The 19142-nt window shown below is 44.1% G+C and overlaps 1 protein-coding gene across 2 annotated transcripts in view; it reads right to left on the bottom strand.

Annotated features, from left to right (window-relative positions):
• Positions 1-7977: 7977 nt before the first annotated feature.
• Positions 7978-19142, bottom strand: part of LOC137420554 (GDNF family receptor alpha-4) — an 80204-nt gene continuing 69039 nt past the window's right edge. For both annotated transcript variants that reach the window (XM_068105703.2, XM_068105702.2), the window contains exon 8: positions 7978-9139. In XM_068105703.2, coding sequence (XP_067961804.2) covers positions 8987-9139 — 153 coding nt within the window. In that variant the 3' untranslated portion in view covers positions 7978-8986. The remainder of the gene's footprint in view (positions 9140-19142) is intronic.

The raw sequence follows: 19142 nt of genomic DNA, 5'->3' as shown, positions 1-19142 counted from the left end.
AATTGTCACCATGCCAGTTGGCTGGGTGTGGGTACCTCTCTCACCAGCCTTGGCTCCTCAGCAAAGAACTTCTGTGACTCACTGGGACTGACACAATCTGTCAATTTCCCGACCCGGATCTCAGTCAACGGAGCATCTTCTCTTCTGGACTTGGTTATGACTCACTTCCCTGAAAATGTCTGCTGCTCTTCTTCTGCTCCAATCGGCTCATCTGATCATGTGTTTGTTAAAGTGGACATCTCTCTGACCATTCTCAGAGAGCCTCCTCAGCGTTGTTACGGCCTGAAGCACACCAGACCAAGCCTTCAATCACACGGTCTTTATTTATTTATTATCACACGAAAATCTCTTCCTACACATAAAACAAAGAAGGGAGAAGAGAGGGAAAAACCCTAATAGGCCAGTCAAGAGTAGGCAGGTCCAAGAGTAGGCCAGTCCAAGACTAGGTAGGTCCAAGAGTAGGCCAGTCCAAGAGTAGGCCGGTCCAAGGGTAGGCTGGTCCAAGAGTAGGTAGGTCCAAGAGTAGGCCAGTCCAAGACTATGCCGGTCCAAGGGTAGGCCAGTCCAAGGGTAGGCCGGTCCAAGAGTAGGCCGGGCAGTAGGCCCCAGGGCAGGCCCCGTAGTAGACCCCAAGGCAAGCCCAGTGGTAGGCCCCAAGGCAGGCCTAGTGGTAGGCCAGATGACGCTCAGTGCAGGCCCAGCACGAGAGGGTAGGAGTCGGCAAGTCCACGAGTAGGCCCCAAGGCGGGCCTAGTGATAGGCCCCAGTGAAAGCCCAGCACGAGAGGGTAGGAGTAGGCAAGTCCACGAGTAGGCTCCAAGGCGGACCTAGTGGTAGGCCCCAGTGCAGGCCCAGTGGTAGGCCCCAGTGCAGGCCCAGCACGAGAGGGTAGGAGTAGGCAACAAGAGTTCGATCAACGTCACCCTTCCGGTCGAGAGATTGCAGCTGGACACTCTACAACCACCGAAAAGCACTCTGCCATAAGCCCTCTCCCAAAATGGCCACTCACTCCTCTGAATCACCTTCCTGGCCACTCCACCTGCCCCACAGCCAATCATAGGCTTTATACCCACGGACCAAACCACCTGGTCTAAATCACAGGGGGGTGTGGGGGAAGGAAGAAGAAAAAGGTCACAGACCGTAACAGCGTCAACGAGTCTAGCATTTCACTCAGGCCAACTGGCACGGTCTTCAAGCAGCCATCAATCATCTGGACTGGTCTCCCATCTCTACCGCCTCTGACATCAACTCATCCTGGGAATTCTTCCAAAGTAAATTGCTCTCTCATATGCACAGATTTATCCCATCTCGTCTTCAGTTGTCAGACCCTTCCTCCCGTCCATTGTACAGTTGGTACACGGAATCTTGTGGTGAGGCTGTTGCCCAGAAACAACTTGCCTTCGTCTCCTGGAAAGCAAATCCAACGGAAGGAAATCTCATTTCCTTTCACAAAGCCCGAAACAAGAGTGTGTCCACCCTCAGGAGACCCAGGAAACAATATCTCTCCGTTCTCAAGACCGAACTCTCTTATCTGTCTCCCTCTTCCAAATCCTGGTGGGGTCTGGTCAAATCTGTTTCTGGTGTTTGTTCCCCCTCCATCCACTCCCTCACCTCAAACAGCTACACGGCTGACTCCGCACGTGAAAAAGCTGAATGCCTCAACTCTGTGTTTGCCTCTAAATCTTGTGTCCCAAACCCATCCCTCTCTGTACCCACCATACCCAGTCGTACCCAGCTGCTCCTGGACTCTGTGTCCTTTCCTCTTGACAAGGTGGAAAAGTTTCTGTCAACCCTCGACTCTGATTCTGCAACTGGACCCGACGGCATCAGCCCACGGGTCCTAAAATCCTGTTATTCCGCTCTTTCACTCCCTCTCTCTGTTCTCTTCACCCTCTCTTTTGCTCAAGGTCATCTGCCATCTGCTTGGAAATCAGCCAACATCACCGCTTTGCACAAAAAAGTGCAAAAACAGATCCGAGCAACTACAGACCAATCAGCCTTCTCCCAATTATCAGCAAAGTCATGGAATCCATCATTGCTTCGGATATGAAGTCTTTCCTCTTCTCCAATGGCTTAATCTCTGATCATCTGTTTGGTTTCAGACCTGGTCACTCTACTCTGGACATGCTGCTTCTGCTTTCTCAACAATGGATGGAGGTCCTCAATGCCAAACAGGAAATTAGAGCTGTCTCCCTTGACATATAACGTGCCTTCTATACGGTCTGGCACCCCGCTCTGCTCACCACACACTCCTCCTTTGGTATCCATGGAAATCTCCATGCATGGCTGGCGGACTTCCTCTCTAGTCGTCGTCAACGTGTGGCCCTGAATAGGTTTCTCTCATCTCCTCTTCCTGTTCAGGCTGGAGTTCCCCAAGGCAGTGTTCTGGGCCCTGTGCTTTTTCTGGTCTTCATCAATGATCTCTCTGACTCTCTTGAAAATCCTCTCTATCTCTTTGCTGGTGACTCTACTCTCTCTCGCTATATTGTTCATCCCTCAGATCGGCAGTCTGCAGCCTCCTCACTCTCTGCAGACCTGGACAAAATCACAGACTGGCCAAACAAGTGGAACATGTCTTTTAATCCTGACAAATCTCACACTCTTACGATGTCTCACCGAAAACACCGACTGGACAACCCTCCCATCCACTTTCTGAATAATCCTCTCCAAGAAGTTCTGTCACTCAAGATTTTGGGTCTCACTATCTACCATGATCTTTCCTGGGAAAACCACATTTCAAATCTGGCCTCCAAAGCCAGTCGCCGACTGGGCATCCTCCGTCGTGCGAAGTCCTTCCTTGGCACACCTGAGCTCCTCACCACATACAATGCTTTCATCTGCAGCTCAATGGAATACTGCTCTCCCCTCTGGGCTGGTGCTCCTGCCTCACACCTAGCTCATCTTCACGCTGTTGAAACCAAAGCGTTCAGAATCATTGGAATCTCCCGTGATGAAGCTAACTCCAAGGGCCTTTGACTCACTCACCGCAGGCAGGTTGGTAGTCTTTCCGTCTTTTACCGGCTCCTCTCCGGCCTTGCCCCCCCCCAGCTCTCTCTGGGCTCTGTCCCCCAAATATTCCTACAGGTCGCACAAGATCTGCCTGCAACCCTCTTATGGTTAAACTGCCAAAATCAAGACCCTCTGCTCACCTTCACTCCTTCATTCCTCTTTTCTCCCGCCTTTGGAACAAACTCCCTTACTCTCTTCATTCCCACTCCTCCCTCCAGGTCTTTAAAACAGCTGTTCACCACCATCTCTTATCTTCCCCCATCCAAAACCTTGATATTTTCTACCCCCGCTAATTTCACCCCAAATCCACTTTTTTGAAATACCAACTTCTGTCCTGGAAGTCCTTGGTGTGCTTGTGTTTTATACTCCTCCCACCCCCCCCCCCCCCTTCCCACGCCTCCTCCCCCCAAGCCCTCTCCCGCCCACACATCTCCCGATGTCCCTGCTCTCAAATGTTGTGTTTGTGTGCTTCCCCTTCTCTCCCCATCTTGTCTACCGCTCCCTCCTGTTATATATTTTGTTTGTCTGTTTGATTTGTTTGTGAAATAAATGTTAGCTCTTTCACGAGCCTCTATTCTGTATTAAAAAAAAAAAAAAAAAACACGAATATCCAAAAGGCCCCTAAGAATCTGATGATCCGTCAGGCACTTTATAGTCTTATTAATTATGTACTTATGGACTATACCTTTCGACCCTTTAGACTCCTGAGCCCTCTTTGACCCTCTAATACCCCGAAGACCCTTAAGACCCCAAAGTCCCTTTAAGACCAATTAGTCCCAAAATACCCTTTAATATCCCCAAAAACCCTGAAGACCCAAAGACCTCCTAAAATCCTCTGGACCCATAAGACCGCTAATATCCTTTTAAGGGCCCTTAGGCCCTTGATATCCTTCAGACCCCAAGACCCTTAATACCCCTTTTATCTTTAAGACACTGGAGACACCTTTAGGTGCGTTCACCCTTTCGACCTTTTATACCATTTATACCCCGATAACTTTTAGACCTTTGGACCCCTTAAGTCTCTTTAGTGTTTAGACCCCCTTCGACCTCAACACCATTTAGACCCCCTTTCATTCTTCAGACAGATTAGACAGCTTGGACAGAGAACCATTTATAGCTTCAGACAATTTCGACCTTTTGAGACCCTTTATACATGCTTGAAAGATTAGACCCTTTCGACCCCTTAGACACCAACTACGATTGGAATGTACCCTTGAGACCTTCAGACCTTTTATGTCCACACCATTCAAACATATGTAGTCCTCTTGCTAAATGCAGACTATACTTTTTCAGCAAGTGATGCGCAAACTCGAACCACCCAGAGGGTGGCTACTCTGGTAGTCAATATATGTATAAACAAGAATTGCCACACTGTAGTCACAACCTGCAACAAAATCCGGTAACGGATCAATTGGGAAACGTGCATTGAACGCACTCTTTGAAGATGAACAGCGCGATTGGGAAACACGCATTTAACACGCTATTTAAAAAATTAATTGGACACGTCTTATCCTTGTCACCCTATGCACGGTTACATCGGAATGAGCTGATTCGTCACACGGTCACGGATTGCCAAACCCCAACATGGGTCCCGTTCAAAAATTATGAAACGCTTTTTTGTCTGTAATTTGCGTAACGTAACACTTTATACTTAACGTAAGGCTTGATTACCATGCGTTTTGACGAGCTTGATTAAATTAAACCGTACCATTATTCAACATATGATTAGATTTTTCGGAGTTCCTCCTTGTGAATAAACACTCGACTAAAACAAAGCCAATGGAAGTCTGATGCAACAAACCCGAATTATGATGGGTAGAGTCGAGCGACAGAACATCGCGGCATCAACAAAAGTCCCACGTGGCATCGCGAAAGTTCCCACGTGGAATAGGAAAAGTCCCACATGATATCGTGAGAAGTCCTACGTGGAAAAGGAAAAGTCCCACATGGTATCGTGAAAAGTCCCACGTGGAATAGGAAAACTCCCACATGGTATCGTGAAAAGTCCCACTTGGAATAGGAAAACTCCCACGTGGTATCGTGAAAAGTCCCAAGTGGAATAGGAAAAGTCCCACATTGTATCGTGAAAAGTCCCATGTGGAATGGGAAAAATCCCACATGGTATCGTGAATGAAAAGTCCCACGTGGAAAAGGAAAAGTCCCACATGGTATCGTGAAAAGTCCCATGTGGAATAGGAAAACTACCACATGGTATCGTGAAAAGTCCCAAGTGGAAGAGGAAAAGTCCCACATGGTATCGTGAAAAGTTCCATGTGGAATAGGAAAAATCCCACATAGTATCGTGAAAAGTCCCATGTGGAATTGGAAAAGTCCCACATGGAATCGGAAAAATCCCACATGGTATCATGAAAAGTCCCACATGTTATTGTGAAAAGTCCCAAGTGGAATAGGAAATGTCCCACGTGGAATAGGAAAACGTGCTCATGGTATCGTGAAAAGTCCCACGTGGAATAGGAAAAGTCGCACGTGGAATAGGAAAACTTGCTCATGGTATCGTGAAAAGTCCCACGTGGAATAGGGAAAGTCCCACATGGTATCGTGAAAAGTCCCACGTGGAATAGGAAAAGTTGCACATGGTATCGTGAAAAGTCCTACGTAGAATAGGAAAAGTTGCACATGGTATTGTGGAATAGGAAAAGTCCCACGTGGAATAGGAAAAGTCCCACATGGTATCGTGAAATGTCCCACGTGGAATAGGAAAAGTCCCACATGGTATCGTGAAAAGTCACACGTGGAATAGGAAAAGTCCCACACGTTATCGTGAAAAGTCCCACGTGGAATAGGAAAAGTTGCACATGGTATCGTGAAAAGTCCCACGTGGAATAGGAAAACTCCCACATGGTATCGTGAAAAGTCCCAAGTGGAAGAGGAAAAGTCCCACATGGTATCGTGAAAAGTCCCATGTGGAATAGGAAAAATCTCACATGGTGTCGTGAAAAGTCCCACGTGGAATTGGAAAAGTCCCACATGGAATAGGAAAAAATCCCACATGGTATCATGAAAAGTCCCACATGGTACTGTGAAAAGTCCCACGTGGAATAGGAAAAGTCCCACATGGTATCGTGAAAAGTCCCACGTGGAATAGGAAAAGTTGCACATGGTATCGTGAAAAGTCCTACGTAGAATAGGAAAAGTTGCACATGGTATTGTGGAATAGGAAAAGTCCCAAGTGGAATAGGAAAAGTCCCACATGGTATCGTGAAAAGTCCCACGTGGAATAGGAAAAGTCCCACATGGTATCGTGAAAAGTCACACGTGGAATAGGAAAAGCCCCACATGGTATCGTGAAAAGTCCCACGTGGAATAGGAAAAGTTGCACATGGTATCGTGAAAAGTCCCACGTGGAATAGGAAAAATCTCACATGGTATCGTGAAAAGTCCCACGTGGAATTGGAAAAGTCAGGGAAAATCCCACATGGTATCATGAAAAGTCCCACATGGTACTGTGAAAAGTCCCACGTGGAATAGGAAAAGTCCCACGTGGAATAGGAAAAGTTGCACATGGTATCGTGAAAAGTCCCACGGGGAATAGGAAAAGTCCCATGTGGAATAGGAAAAGTTGCACATGGTATCGTGAAAGGTCCCACGTGGAATAGGGAAAGTCCCACATGGTATTGTGAAAAGTCCCACGTGGAATTGGAAAAGTCCCACATGGTATTGTGAAAAGTCCCACATGGTATCGTGAAAAGTCCCACGGTCCATTCCATCCAAAACGTCTAAAACACCTATTAGGCAGCAATTAGAAAATGTATCAACCAAAATTTGTTCTGCACAACTTTCCATCATTTAAAACATTTGATTAATTTTCCTAATTTCCTAATATTTCTAATCCTAATTTCCTAATTTTTTAAATAATTCCTAATTTTTCAAATTTCTGTTTCCATGGCAACTATTGCTTATTTGGATTTCACAAGTATCGTGTTTCGCACGACATCTTTCTTGTCTGTTTGTTAGTCTGTGAGCACGATGTTTCAAAAAGTTGTGGACGAATTATAACAAATCTTGGTGGATGAGTTGGGTGAGTGACAAGAACAAGGTGATTCGATTTTGGTTCAGGTGCGAATCCAGATCCGACCTATCAGTGGGATACAAACGTAGTAAACTGTTCGACCTGGCGGAGGTATCGTTCTATATGTTGTAGTTCTGTTGTATTTCTACAACGATCACTCGTTCACCATCTCTGCCTTGGCTTCATCTGTGCTCAATGCAAACCGAAACGGTCTATATCCTCAGTGTCCGCCATTGTTAAAGTTCCCTCCTTCACTGCACTAGTAGACAAGGCTACAAGAACTAATTTAAGCAAATTTTAATGAGTATTCTCCCATCGCCTTTCGGTTATCACAACATTTTATGACAAAATATAAGTTAAAATTCGAATGCAATTTTTACATAGTAGTTGTGTCGTGCGCACACTACCCACCATGAACACAATGGATTTTTGCAAAATAATGTTTTACACAAAATAACAATCGATTTACTTTTAGTGATTCATCCAAATGTCGAAAAAGAGGAACAGTTTGTGTTAATGCTCTCTCTATCTATTTCTCTGCGATTGTGATAAAACATTTTTCATCACCTCCAAACTACATTTTGCTTTATTAGTAATGACGTCATAATGCTAAGTGCATCAGGTGACAGCAAGTGTAAGCCGAGGCTTGCAGAGGTTTTCAACACAACGTTTTACAGAAGAGAATGAGATCCCTTGGTACACCTTTTGGGTTTCCATGAAACAGAATGGGATGGAAAGATTTAATTGATGGGGTGGGGTGGAGGAGTGGGGGATGGGGTGGGGGATGGGGTGGGAGATGGGGGGGATGGGGTGGAGGATTGGGGATGGGGTGGGTGGGGGATGTGGTGGGGGATGTGGTGGGGGAGTGGGGGATGGGGTGGTTGGGAGATGGGGTGGAGGAGTGGGCGATGAGAGAGTGGGGGATGGGGTGGGTGGGAGATGGGGTGGATGAGTGGGGGATGGGAGAGTGTGAGATGGGGTGGAGGAGTGGGGGATGGGATGGGTGGGAAATAGGGTGGTGGATGGGAGTGAGGGAGATGGAGTGGAGTGTCGGATTGGGTGGGTGGAGAAGTGGGGTATGGGGTGGAGGAGTGGGGGATTGGGTGAGGTGGAGATGGGGTGGGGAATGGCAGGGTGGGAGATGGGGTGGAGGAGTGGGGGATGGGTGGGTGGGAGATGGGGTGGAGGAGTGAGGGGATGAGAGATTGGGTGGGGGATGGGAGAGTGGGGTGAGGGGATGGTGTGGGGTGGAGTAGTGGGGGATGGGGTGGGTGGGAAATGTGGTAAGGTAATTGTGGCACAAATGGGATCCTTTTGAGGTACATGAGGCATAAATGGGATTCCATGTGGGTGTATGTGGCATGCTTGGAATCCCATGGTGACCGTGGTAGTGGGGTGCATGAGGCATGAAAGGGATTCTATGGGCATGTCTGGTATGAACGGGATTGCATGTGGGAGTATATGACAAACATGGGATCTTCTGGGAGTGCACGTGACATGAATGTCATTCCATGGAGTGCATGAGACATCAACTTGGTTGGGAATGCACATGGTATGAGTGTGATTCCACGGCAGGGTGTTTGAATTATGAATGCGAGGGGACACATGTGGTGTGGTATTGCATGAAACTGGATTATTTAGTTTATGCAGATGGTAATGTGATGCCATGGAGTGGTGTGTGCCCCCATCGGTGATAATCCACGTTGTCAATTTGCCGTCTGGAATGCATTCATTGTTCTTCCAAAAAATAAACAGATAATGGAAAAGGAAGTTTTGACTCATTTTTTATGTAACTTCAGCTCAAGAGTGTAAGAAGGGATTTTTGATCATTCTTGGTCGAGTATCAATCACAACGTCCTCCAGGCAGCACCCAGCAGCGAGGTACAGTAGCGGAGAAAAGTGCCGAGCTGGCCGGGCAGGCCCCGAGGTTTGGGAAGAGCGAGGCCATCACAGGGGCAGCAGAAGCAATGGCAGCGTGAGCAGACCCAAGGGACACAAGACCGGCATGGCGGACCGTGGCGCCATGTTTGGGTCAGGGCTCGATGCCTGATGTCCGGCCAGGGACTGCTTCCGGTCGGCTTGACTGTTGGATGCATCATCCTGCAGAAGGCAATGCACTGTTTACAATAACATACTGATGTCAGGCAGGTGTACACCATGATATGGACCATACTTGACAAAATATCAAAATCAGGAAAAGGTCGACAACAACATTCTCTTTATAATTGAGCAGGGCGTGCAGCTGCTCCCACTGTGTACACCAATTTTGGATGCATTTCCTGTGTAACCAAAGATCTTGAATGTCCCTTCTATCTCCTGTTTCCTTGAATGTGGCATCAATGTTAACGGGTCCATGGTTACCGCCATCTTGGTTGGGTAAGAGTTGTACAACTCACCCTTCTACTTCCCTGTTGTACTATTGTGTTGTGCAATGATCTTGACCTCGCCTCCACTTTTTCAACTTTACAACATTCACACATTTGATGTTCACACATTTGATGTTCACACATTTGATATTCACACATTTGATGTTCACACATTTGATGTTCACGCATTTAATGTTCACACATTTAATGTTCACACATTTGATGTTCACACATTTCATTTTCACACATATGATTTTCACACATTTAATGTTCACACATTTGATGTTCACACATTTAATGTCCACACATTTAATGTTCACACATTTGATGTTCACACATTTCATTTTCACACATTTGATTTTCACACATTTCATTTTCACACATATGATTTTCACACATATGATTTTCACACATTTAATGTTCACACATTTGATGTTCACACATTTGATGTTCACACATTTGATGTTCACACATTTGATGTTCACACATTTGATGTTCACACATTTAATGTTCACACATTTGATGTTCACACATTTGATGTTTACACATTTGATGTTCACACATTTGATGTTCACACATTTAATGTTCACACATTTAATGTTCACACATTTGATGTTCACACATTTCATTTTCACACATTTCATTTTCACACATTTCATTTTCATACATTTCATTTTCACACATTTCCTTTTCACACATTTGATTTTCACACATTTCATTTTCATACATTTGATTCTCACACATTTCATTTTCATACATATGATTTTCACACATTTGATGTTCACACATTTCATTTTCACACATTTGATGTTCACACATTTCATTTTCACACATTTGATTTTCACACATTTCATTTTCACACATTTCATTTTCACACATTTCATTTTCACACATTTCATTTTCACACATTTCATTTTCACACATTTGATTTTCACACATTTGATTTTCACACATTTCATTTTCACACATTTGATTTTCACACATTTGATTTTCACACATTTCATTTTCACACATTTGATTTTCACACATTTCCTTTTCACACATTTCCTTTTCACACATTTCCTTTTCACACATTTCATTTTCACACATTTCATTTTCACACATTTCATTTTCACACATTTCATTTTCACACATTTCATTTTCACACATTTCATTTTCACACATTTCATTTTCACACATTTGATGTTCACACATTTAATGTTCACACATTTGATGTTCACACATTTGATGTTCACACATTTGATTTTCACACATTTGATGTTCACACATTTGATGTTCACACATTTAATGTTCACACATTTGATGTTCACACATTTGATGTTCACACATTTCATTTTCACACATTTGATTTTCACACATTTCATTTTCATACATTTCATTTTCACACATTTCATTTTCACACATTTCATTTTCACACATTTCATTGTCACACATTTGATTTTCACACATTTGATTTTCACACATTTGATTTTCACACATTTCATTTTCACACATTTCATTTTCACACATTTCATTTTCATACATTTCATTTTCACACATTTCCCTTTCACACATTTCATTTTCATACATTTGATTTTCACACATTTGATGTTCACACATTTCATTTTTACACATTTCATTTTCACACATTTCATTTTCACACATTTAATTTTCACACATTTCATTTTCACACATTTCATTTTCACACATTTGATTTTCACACATTTGATTTTCACACATTTGATTTTCACACATTTGATTTTCACACATTTCCTTTTCACACATTTCATTTTGACACATTTCATTTTGACACATTTCATTTTCACACATTTCATTTTCACACATTTCATTTTCACACATTTGATTTTCACACATTTCATTTTCACACATTTCATTTTCACACATTTCATTTTCACACATTTCATTTTCATACATATGATTTTCACACATTTCATTTTCATACATATGATTTTCACACATTTCATTTTCACACATGATTTTCACACATTTGATGTTCACACATTTCATTTTCACACATTTGATTTTCACACATTTCATTTTCATACATTTCATTTTCACACATTTCCTTTTCACACATTTGATTTTCACATTTCATTTTCATACATTTGATTTTCACACATTTCATTTTCATACATATGATTTTCACACATTTCATTTTCACACATTTGATGTTCACACATTTCATTTTCACACATTTCATTTTCACACATTTCATTTTCACACATTTCATTTTCACACATTTCATTTTCACACATTTTCTTTTCACACATTTCATTTTCACACATTTCCTTTTCACACATTTCATTTTCACACATTTCATTTTCACACATTTCATTTTCACACATTTGATTTTCACACATTTCCTTTTCACACATTTCCTTTTCACACATTTCCTTTTCACACATTTCCTTTTCACACATTTCCTTTTCACACATTTCCTTTTCACACATTTCCTTTTCACACATTTCATTTTCACACATTTCATTTTCACACATTTCATTTTCACACATTTCATTTTCACACATTTCATTTTCACACATTTCATTTTCACACATTTGATTTTCACACATTTCCTTTTCACACATTTCCTTTTCACACATTTCCTTTTCACACATTTCCTTTTCACACATTTCCTTTTCACACATTTCCTTTTCACACATTTCATTTTCACACTTCATTTTCACACATTTCATTTTCACACATTTCATTTTCACACATTTCATTTTCACACATATGATTTTCACACATTTGATGTTCACACATTTGATGTTCACACATTTCCTTTTCACACATTTGATTTTCACACATTTCATTTTCACACATTTCCTTTTCACACATTTCATTTTCACACATTTCATTTTCACCCATTTCATTTTCACACATTTCATTTTCACACATTTCATTTTCACACATTTCATTTTCACACATATGATTTTCACACATTTGATGTTCACACATTTGATTTTCACACATTTGATTTTCACACATTTCATTTTCACACATTTGATTTTCACACATTTCATTTTCACACATTTGATTTTCACACATTTGATTTTCACACATTTCATTTTCACACATTTCATTTTCACACATTTGATTTTCACACATTTCATTTTCACACATTTGATTTTCACACATTTGATGTTCACACATTTCATTTTCACACATTTCCTTTTCACACATTTCATTTTCACACATTTCATTTTCATACATTTGATTTTCACACATTTCATTTTCATACATATGATTTTCACACATTTGATGTTCACACATTTGATTTTCACACATTTGATGTTCACACATTTCATTTTCACACATTTCATTTTCACACATTTGATGTTCACACATTTCATTTTCACACATTTCATTTTCACACATTTCATTTTCACACATTTCATTTTCACACATTTCATTTTCACACGTTTGATTTTCACACGTTTGATTTTCACACATTTCATTTTCACACATTTCATTTTCACACATTTCATTTTCATACATTTCATTTTCACACATTTCCTTTTCACACATTTCATTTTCATACATTTGATTTTCACACATTTCATTTTCATACATATGATTTTCACACATTTGATGTTCACACATTTCATTTTCACACATTTGATGTTCACACATTTCATTTTCACACATTTCAGTTTCACACATTTCATTTTCACACATTTGATTTTCACACATTTGATTTTCACACATTTGATTTTCACACATTTGATTTTCACACATTTGATTTTCACACATTTCCTTTTCACACATTTCCTTTTCACACATTTCATTTTCACACATTTCATTTTCACACATTTCATTTTCACACATTTCATTTTCACACATTTCATTTTCACACATTTCATTTTCACACATTTCATTTTCACACATTTCCTTTTCACACATTTCATTTTCACACATTTCATTTTCACACATTTCATTTTCACACATTTGATTTTCACACATTTCATTTTCACACATTTCATTTTCACACATTTGATTTTCACACATTTCATTTTCACACATTTGATTTTCACACATCATTTTCACACATTTGATTTTCACACATTTGATTTTCACACATTTCATTTTCACACATTTCATTTTCACACATTTCATTTTCACATATTTCATTTTCACACATTTGATTTTCACACATTTCATTTTCACACATTTCATTTTCACACATTTCATTTTCACACATTTCATTTTCACACATTTCATTTTCATACATATGATTTTCACACATTTCATTTTCACACATTTGATTTTCACACATTTGATTTTCACACTTGATTTTCACACATTTGATATTCACACATTTCATTTTCACACATTTGATTTTCACACATTTGATTTTCACACATTTGATTTTTACACATTTGATTTTCACACATTTCCTTTTCACACATTTCCTTTTCACACATTTCATTTTCACACATTTCATTTTCACACATTTCATTTTCACACATTTCATTTTCACACTTTTGATTTTCACACATTTCATTTTCACACATTTCATTTTCACACATTTCATTTTCACACATTTCATTTTCACACATTTCATTTTCACACATTTCATTTTCACACATTCCATTTTCACACATTCCATTTTCACACATTTGATTTTGCTGAAATGCTTTTAGTCCTTCTGCCATGTCGTGATCTCTGGGATCCATTACTGTAACTTTATTCCTGTTGGATTGCCTCCATATCCCTTGGCTGCTCAATGTAACGCACACAATACACTTTAAGGCTTTAGCACCTGCTTGCAAACATGATCATATCTCACCTGTTTCACCTTAGCTCTATTGGCTCGTTATCCTCCCCGATTGGTTTCAATCCTTCATAATCCCTTGAAATAGAATCTCTACATGGATGTTGATCGGATAGCTCAGAGAATGCGAACTCCTCTTTGAACGGTTTCCTTTGGTGTCGATACCGTACCAGAAGATAAACCGTCACCACGGTGCTCGACAGGTATCTGTCACTCTGAGGGGACATTGTGCCACCTGTCCTATCTAATGGCACTTGCTTGCAGTCATGAAAGATGTTGTAGGTGGTTTCCAAATAGGCCATTGTGTTCTGCTACCCTGAACAGATTCTACATCTCTGTCCTGGTTGAGGACCACATTGAAAGTACCCTCCCAATTATTCATGTATGCTCTCATGTTCCCCAGAGGAATATGAAAATAATGACAACATTGCTTTCCCACTTCAGGTGAGGCCGAGCTAGCAATACACCACCGGAATAAAATGTCTCTCGTGCACAATAACATCAGTGAATGCTTTTGTGTTATCGAGTGGGAAAGTTGATCTGCAGTTACACGTGACATTGAGGAGAGAGAGAAAGTTATGGTGTTATGGTAAAAAATGCCTCTGAAATGTCCGGGCTGTTACAGGCCCAGAGTCCAACGCAGTGGACGCAACATTGGTGGAATTGCATAATTTCTTGCACTTGATGTTCTTGGTATAAGAAAGGTTGTTTTGGGGTCCGCCAACAACAGGGACATCGAGCTCTGCACCTAATGGAAACGCAAGTGTGCTTGGAAAAGCCTTCATGAAAGTTTGGTTTTCCTGGCAGCTTGAGCAGCTGGAAAACAAACTTCCTTTGCGTAGTTTACTTGGAGACGGGCTGTTGCTATAGTAACAGGATTGAATGTACCAAATAATGTTCAATTGAGATTGAGGTTTAATCTAAATTGTACATTGGGGGGATAAGTCAGACCGGATAAGTCGGGCCGGATTAGTCAGGCCGGATAAGTCAGGCCGGATAAGTCAGGCCGGCTAAGTCAGGCCGGATAAGACAGGCCGGATAAGTCAGGCCGGATTAGTCAGGCCGGCTAAGTCAGGCCGGATAACACAGGCCGGATAAGTCAGGCCGGATAAGTCAGGCCGGATAAGTCAGGCCGGATAAGACAGGGGAGGAGGCTTTCCGAAGCGGCAGGACTGTGGGGGGAGGTGGGGCTTTGCGGGGGCAGGTTGATGGCAAGGTTTAAGTGGGTGGGGTGATGGGGAAGTTTGAGTGGGTGGGGTGATGGGGCGGTTTGAGTGGGTGGGGTGATGGGGCGGTTTGAGTGGGTGGGGTGATGTGGAGGTTTGAGTGGGTGGGGTGATGGGGAGGTTTGAGTGGGTGGGGTGATGGGGAGGTTTGAGTGGGTGGGGTGATGGGGAGGTTTGAGTGGGTGGGGTGATGGGGAGGTTTGAGTGGGTGGGGTTATGGGGAGGTTTAAGTGGGTGGGGTGATGGGGAGGTTTAAGTGGGTGGGATGATGGGGAGGTTTGAGTGGGTGGGATGATGGGGAGGTTTGAGTGGGTGGGGTGATGGGGAGGTTTGAGTGGGTGGGATGATGGGGAGGTTTAAGTGGGTGGGGTGATGGGGAGGTTTGAGTGGGTGGGATGATGGGGAGGTTTGAGTGGGTGGGGGGATGGGAAGGTTTGAGTGGGTGGGGTGATGGGGAGGTTTGAGTGGGTGGGGTGATGGGGAGGTATGAGTGGGTGGGGTGATGGGGAGGTTTGAGTGGGTGGGGTGATGGGGAGGTTTGAGTGGGTGGGGTGATGGGGAGGTTTGGGTGGGGTGATGGGGAGGTTTGAGTGGGTGGGGTGATGGGGAGGTTTGAGTGGGTGGGATGATGGGGAGGTTTGAGTGGGTGGGGTGATGGGGAGGTTTGAGTGGGTGGGATGATGGGGAGGTTTGAGTGGGTGGGGTGATAGGTAAAGCATTAAAAAAAAAAAAAAAAGCTTTTTTTTTTTTTTTTTTTTTTTTTTTGTTTGTTTGTTTGTTTGTATACAAGATCGATGCTCGTGAAAGAGCGAACATTTATCACACAGAAAGACAAACCGACAAACCGACACATAACCGACAAACCGACACATAACCGACAAACCGACACATAAAACAAATAACATCGGGAGCGGTAGACAAGATGGGGAGAGAGGGGGAAGGACACAAACACAACATTTGAGAGCAGGAACCGATACATGGAGACATCGAGAGATCTGTGGGAGGGAGAGGGCTTTGGGGGGAGGCATGGGAAAGGGGGTGGGAGAGGCATAAAACATATGGACACTGCCAGGACTACCAGGAAAGAAGTTGGAATTACAAACAAGGTGGATCTGGGGTGAATTAGTGGGGGTAGAAAAGATCAAGGTTTTAGATGGGGGAAGATAAGAGATGGTGGTGAACAGCTGTTTTAAAGACCTGGAGGGAGGAGTGGGATTGAAGGGAGTGTGGGAGTTTGTTCCAGAGGCGGGAGAAAAGAGGAATGAAGGAGTGAAGGTGAGCAGAGAGCCGAGATTTCGGCAGTTTAACCATCAGAGGCTTGCTGGCAGATCTTGTGCGACCTGTAGGAATATTTGGGGGACAGAGCACAGAGAGAGCTGGGGGAGCAAGGCCGGAGAGGAGTCGGTAGAAGACAGAAAGACCACCTACCTGCCTGCGGTGAGTGAGTGAAAGGCCCTCAGAGATAGCTTCATCGCGGGAGATTCCAATGATTCTGAAAGCTTTGGTTTCAACAGCGTGAAGACGAGCTAGGTGTGAGGCAGGAGCACCAGCCCAAAGGGGGGAACAGTATTCCATTGAGCTGCGGATGAAAGCCTTGTATGTGGTGAGGAGCTCAGGTGTGCCAAGGAAGGACTTCGCACGACGGAGGATGCCCAGTCGGCGACTGGCTTTGCAGGCCAGCTTGGAAATGTGGTTTTCCCAAGAAAGATCATGGCAGATAGTGAGACCCAAAAGCTTGAGCGACAGAACTTCTTGGAGAGGATTGTTGAGAAAGTAGATGGGAGGGTTGTCCAGTCGATCTTTTCGGAGAGACATAGTAAGAGTGTGAGATTTGTCAGGATTGAAAGACATGTTCCACTTGTTTGACCAGTCTGTGATTTTGTCCAGGTCTTCAGAGAGTGAGGAGGCTGCAGAAGAAGGAAAGGAAAAAGACCTGGAGGAGACCTGGAGGAGACCAGGAAGAAGCGATTAAAGGAAGAAGGAAGAAGCGATTAAATTGAACGAGGATTCCGTTTGGAGATATTGAGAAAAGTGAGAAAAAGGAAGAGCACGTGCAGGAAGTACAGAAAGAAGGAAATTAAAGTGGAATGAGATTGTGGTGGAGTGTAAAAACAAAGGTTTTTTTTCGTTTGATTTTATTTTCCTGAAGCGATGAGGGGAAATATGATAACGTTAAGGAGGTAGAAGTAAAATATTTGGTAAGAAGCAAATTTAGGAATTCGGAGACAAAGGGGACAGAATTTTCACAGTTACTATCCGAGGAGTGGCTAAGGTAGGCCTTGAACAACACAAAAACAAATTTGACAACTACAGTTGATCAAGGTACAATTTATCATGGACCATTGTACGGGACATAACACTATAACAGCAACACTGAGACGGAGCTATAACAGAAAAACACGACAAATCCCATTCAGAAAACTTCCCTAAGACGACGTGGAAGTGGCAGCTGCAGATTCGATGAAGCGTGGAAAAATCCCCAAACCGGAAGTCAAAATGGAGGATGTGCCAAATAATTTTAGCTATTAGATGTACGTGTGATGGCTTCTTCAGACACATGTTCATTGATATCTCAGAATGCGAAGCTGCTGTAAAAGTTCTTCCTGTAATTGATCGCCATCATTGTTTGCTCTCCTTGGATTTCAGGTGAATTCACCCAGCCTTGTCTTTGTTGCAAAATGTGTACACTCGCCCAGGCCGCACCGTACACTCGCTCAGGCCACACCGTACACTCGCTCAGGCCGCACCGTTCACTCGTTCAGGCCGCACCGCACACTCGCTCATGCCTCACCGCACACTCGATCAGGCCGCACCGCACACTCGCTCAGCCCGCACCGCACACACGCTCAGGCCGCACCGCACACTCGCTCAGGCCGCACCGTACACTCGCTCAGGCCACACCGTACACTCGCTCAGGCCACACCGTACACTCGCCCAGACCGCACCGTTCACTCGCTCAGGCCGCACCGCACACTCGCTCAGCCCACAATGCACACTCGCTCAGGCCGCACCATACACTCGCTCAGGCCACACCGTACACTCGCTCAGGCCACACCGTACACTCGCTCAGGCCGCACCGCACACTCGATCAGGCCGCACCGCACACTCGCTCAGCCCGCACCACACACTCGCTCAGCCCGCACCACACACTCGCTCAGCCCGCACCGCACAATCGATCAGGCCGCACCGCACACTCGCTCAGCCCGCACCGCACACTCGCTCAGCCCGCACCGCACACACGCTCAGGCCGCACAGTACACTCGCTCAGCCCGCACCGCACACTCGCTCAGCCCGCACCGCACACACGCTCAGGCCGCACCGTACACTCGTTCAGGCCGCACCGCACACTCGCTCAGCCCGCACCGCACACACGCTCAGCCCGCACCACACACTCGCTCAGCCCGCACCGCACCCTCGCTCAGGCCGCACCGTTCACTCGTTCAGGCCGCACCGCACACTCGCTCAGCCCGCACCGCACACACGCTCAGGCCACACCGTACACTCGCGCAGACCGCACCGTTCACTCGCTCAGGCCGCACCGCACACTCGCTCAGCCCACAATGCACACTCGCTCAGGCCGCACCATACACTCGCTCAGGCCACACCGTACACTCGCTCAGGCCACACCGTACACTCGCTCAGGCCGCACCGCACACTCGATCAGGCCGCACCGCACACTCGCTCAGCCCGCACCACACACTCGCTCAGCCCGCACCACACACTCGCTCAGCCCGCAC

Source organism: Myxine glutinosa, chromosome 2, assembly GCF_964187855.1.
Source record: "Myxine glutinosa chromosome 2, kmMyxGlut1.1, whole genome shotgun sequence".
NCBI lineage: Eukaryota > Metazoa > Chordata > Myxini > Myxiniformes > Myxinidae > Myxine > Myxine glutinosa.
Note: the sequence above shows the minus strand (reverse complement) of the source record. Positions and strands in the feature narration are given on the sequence as shown.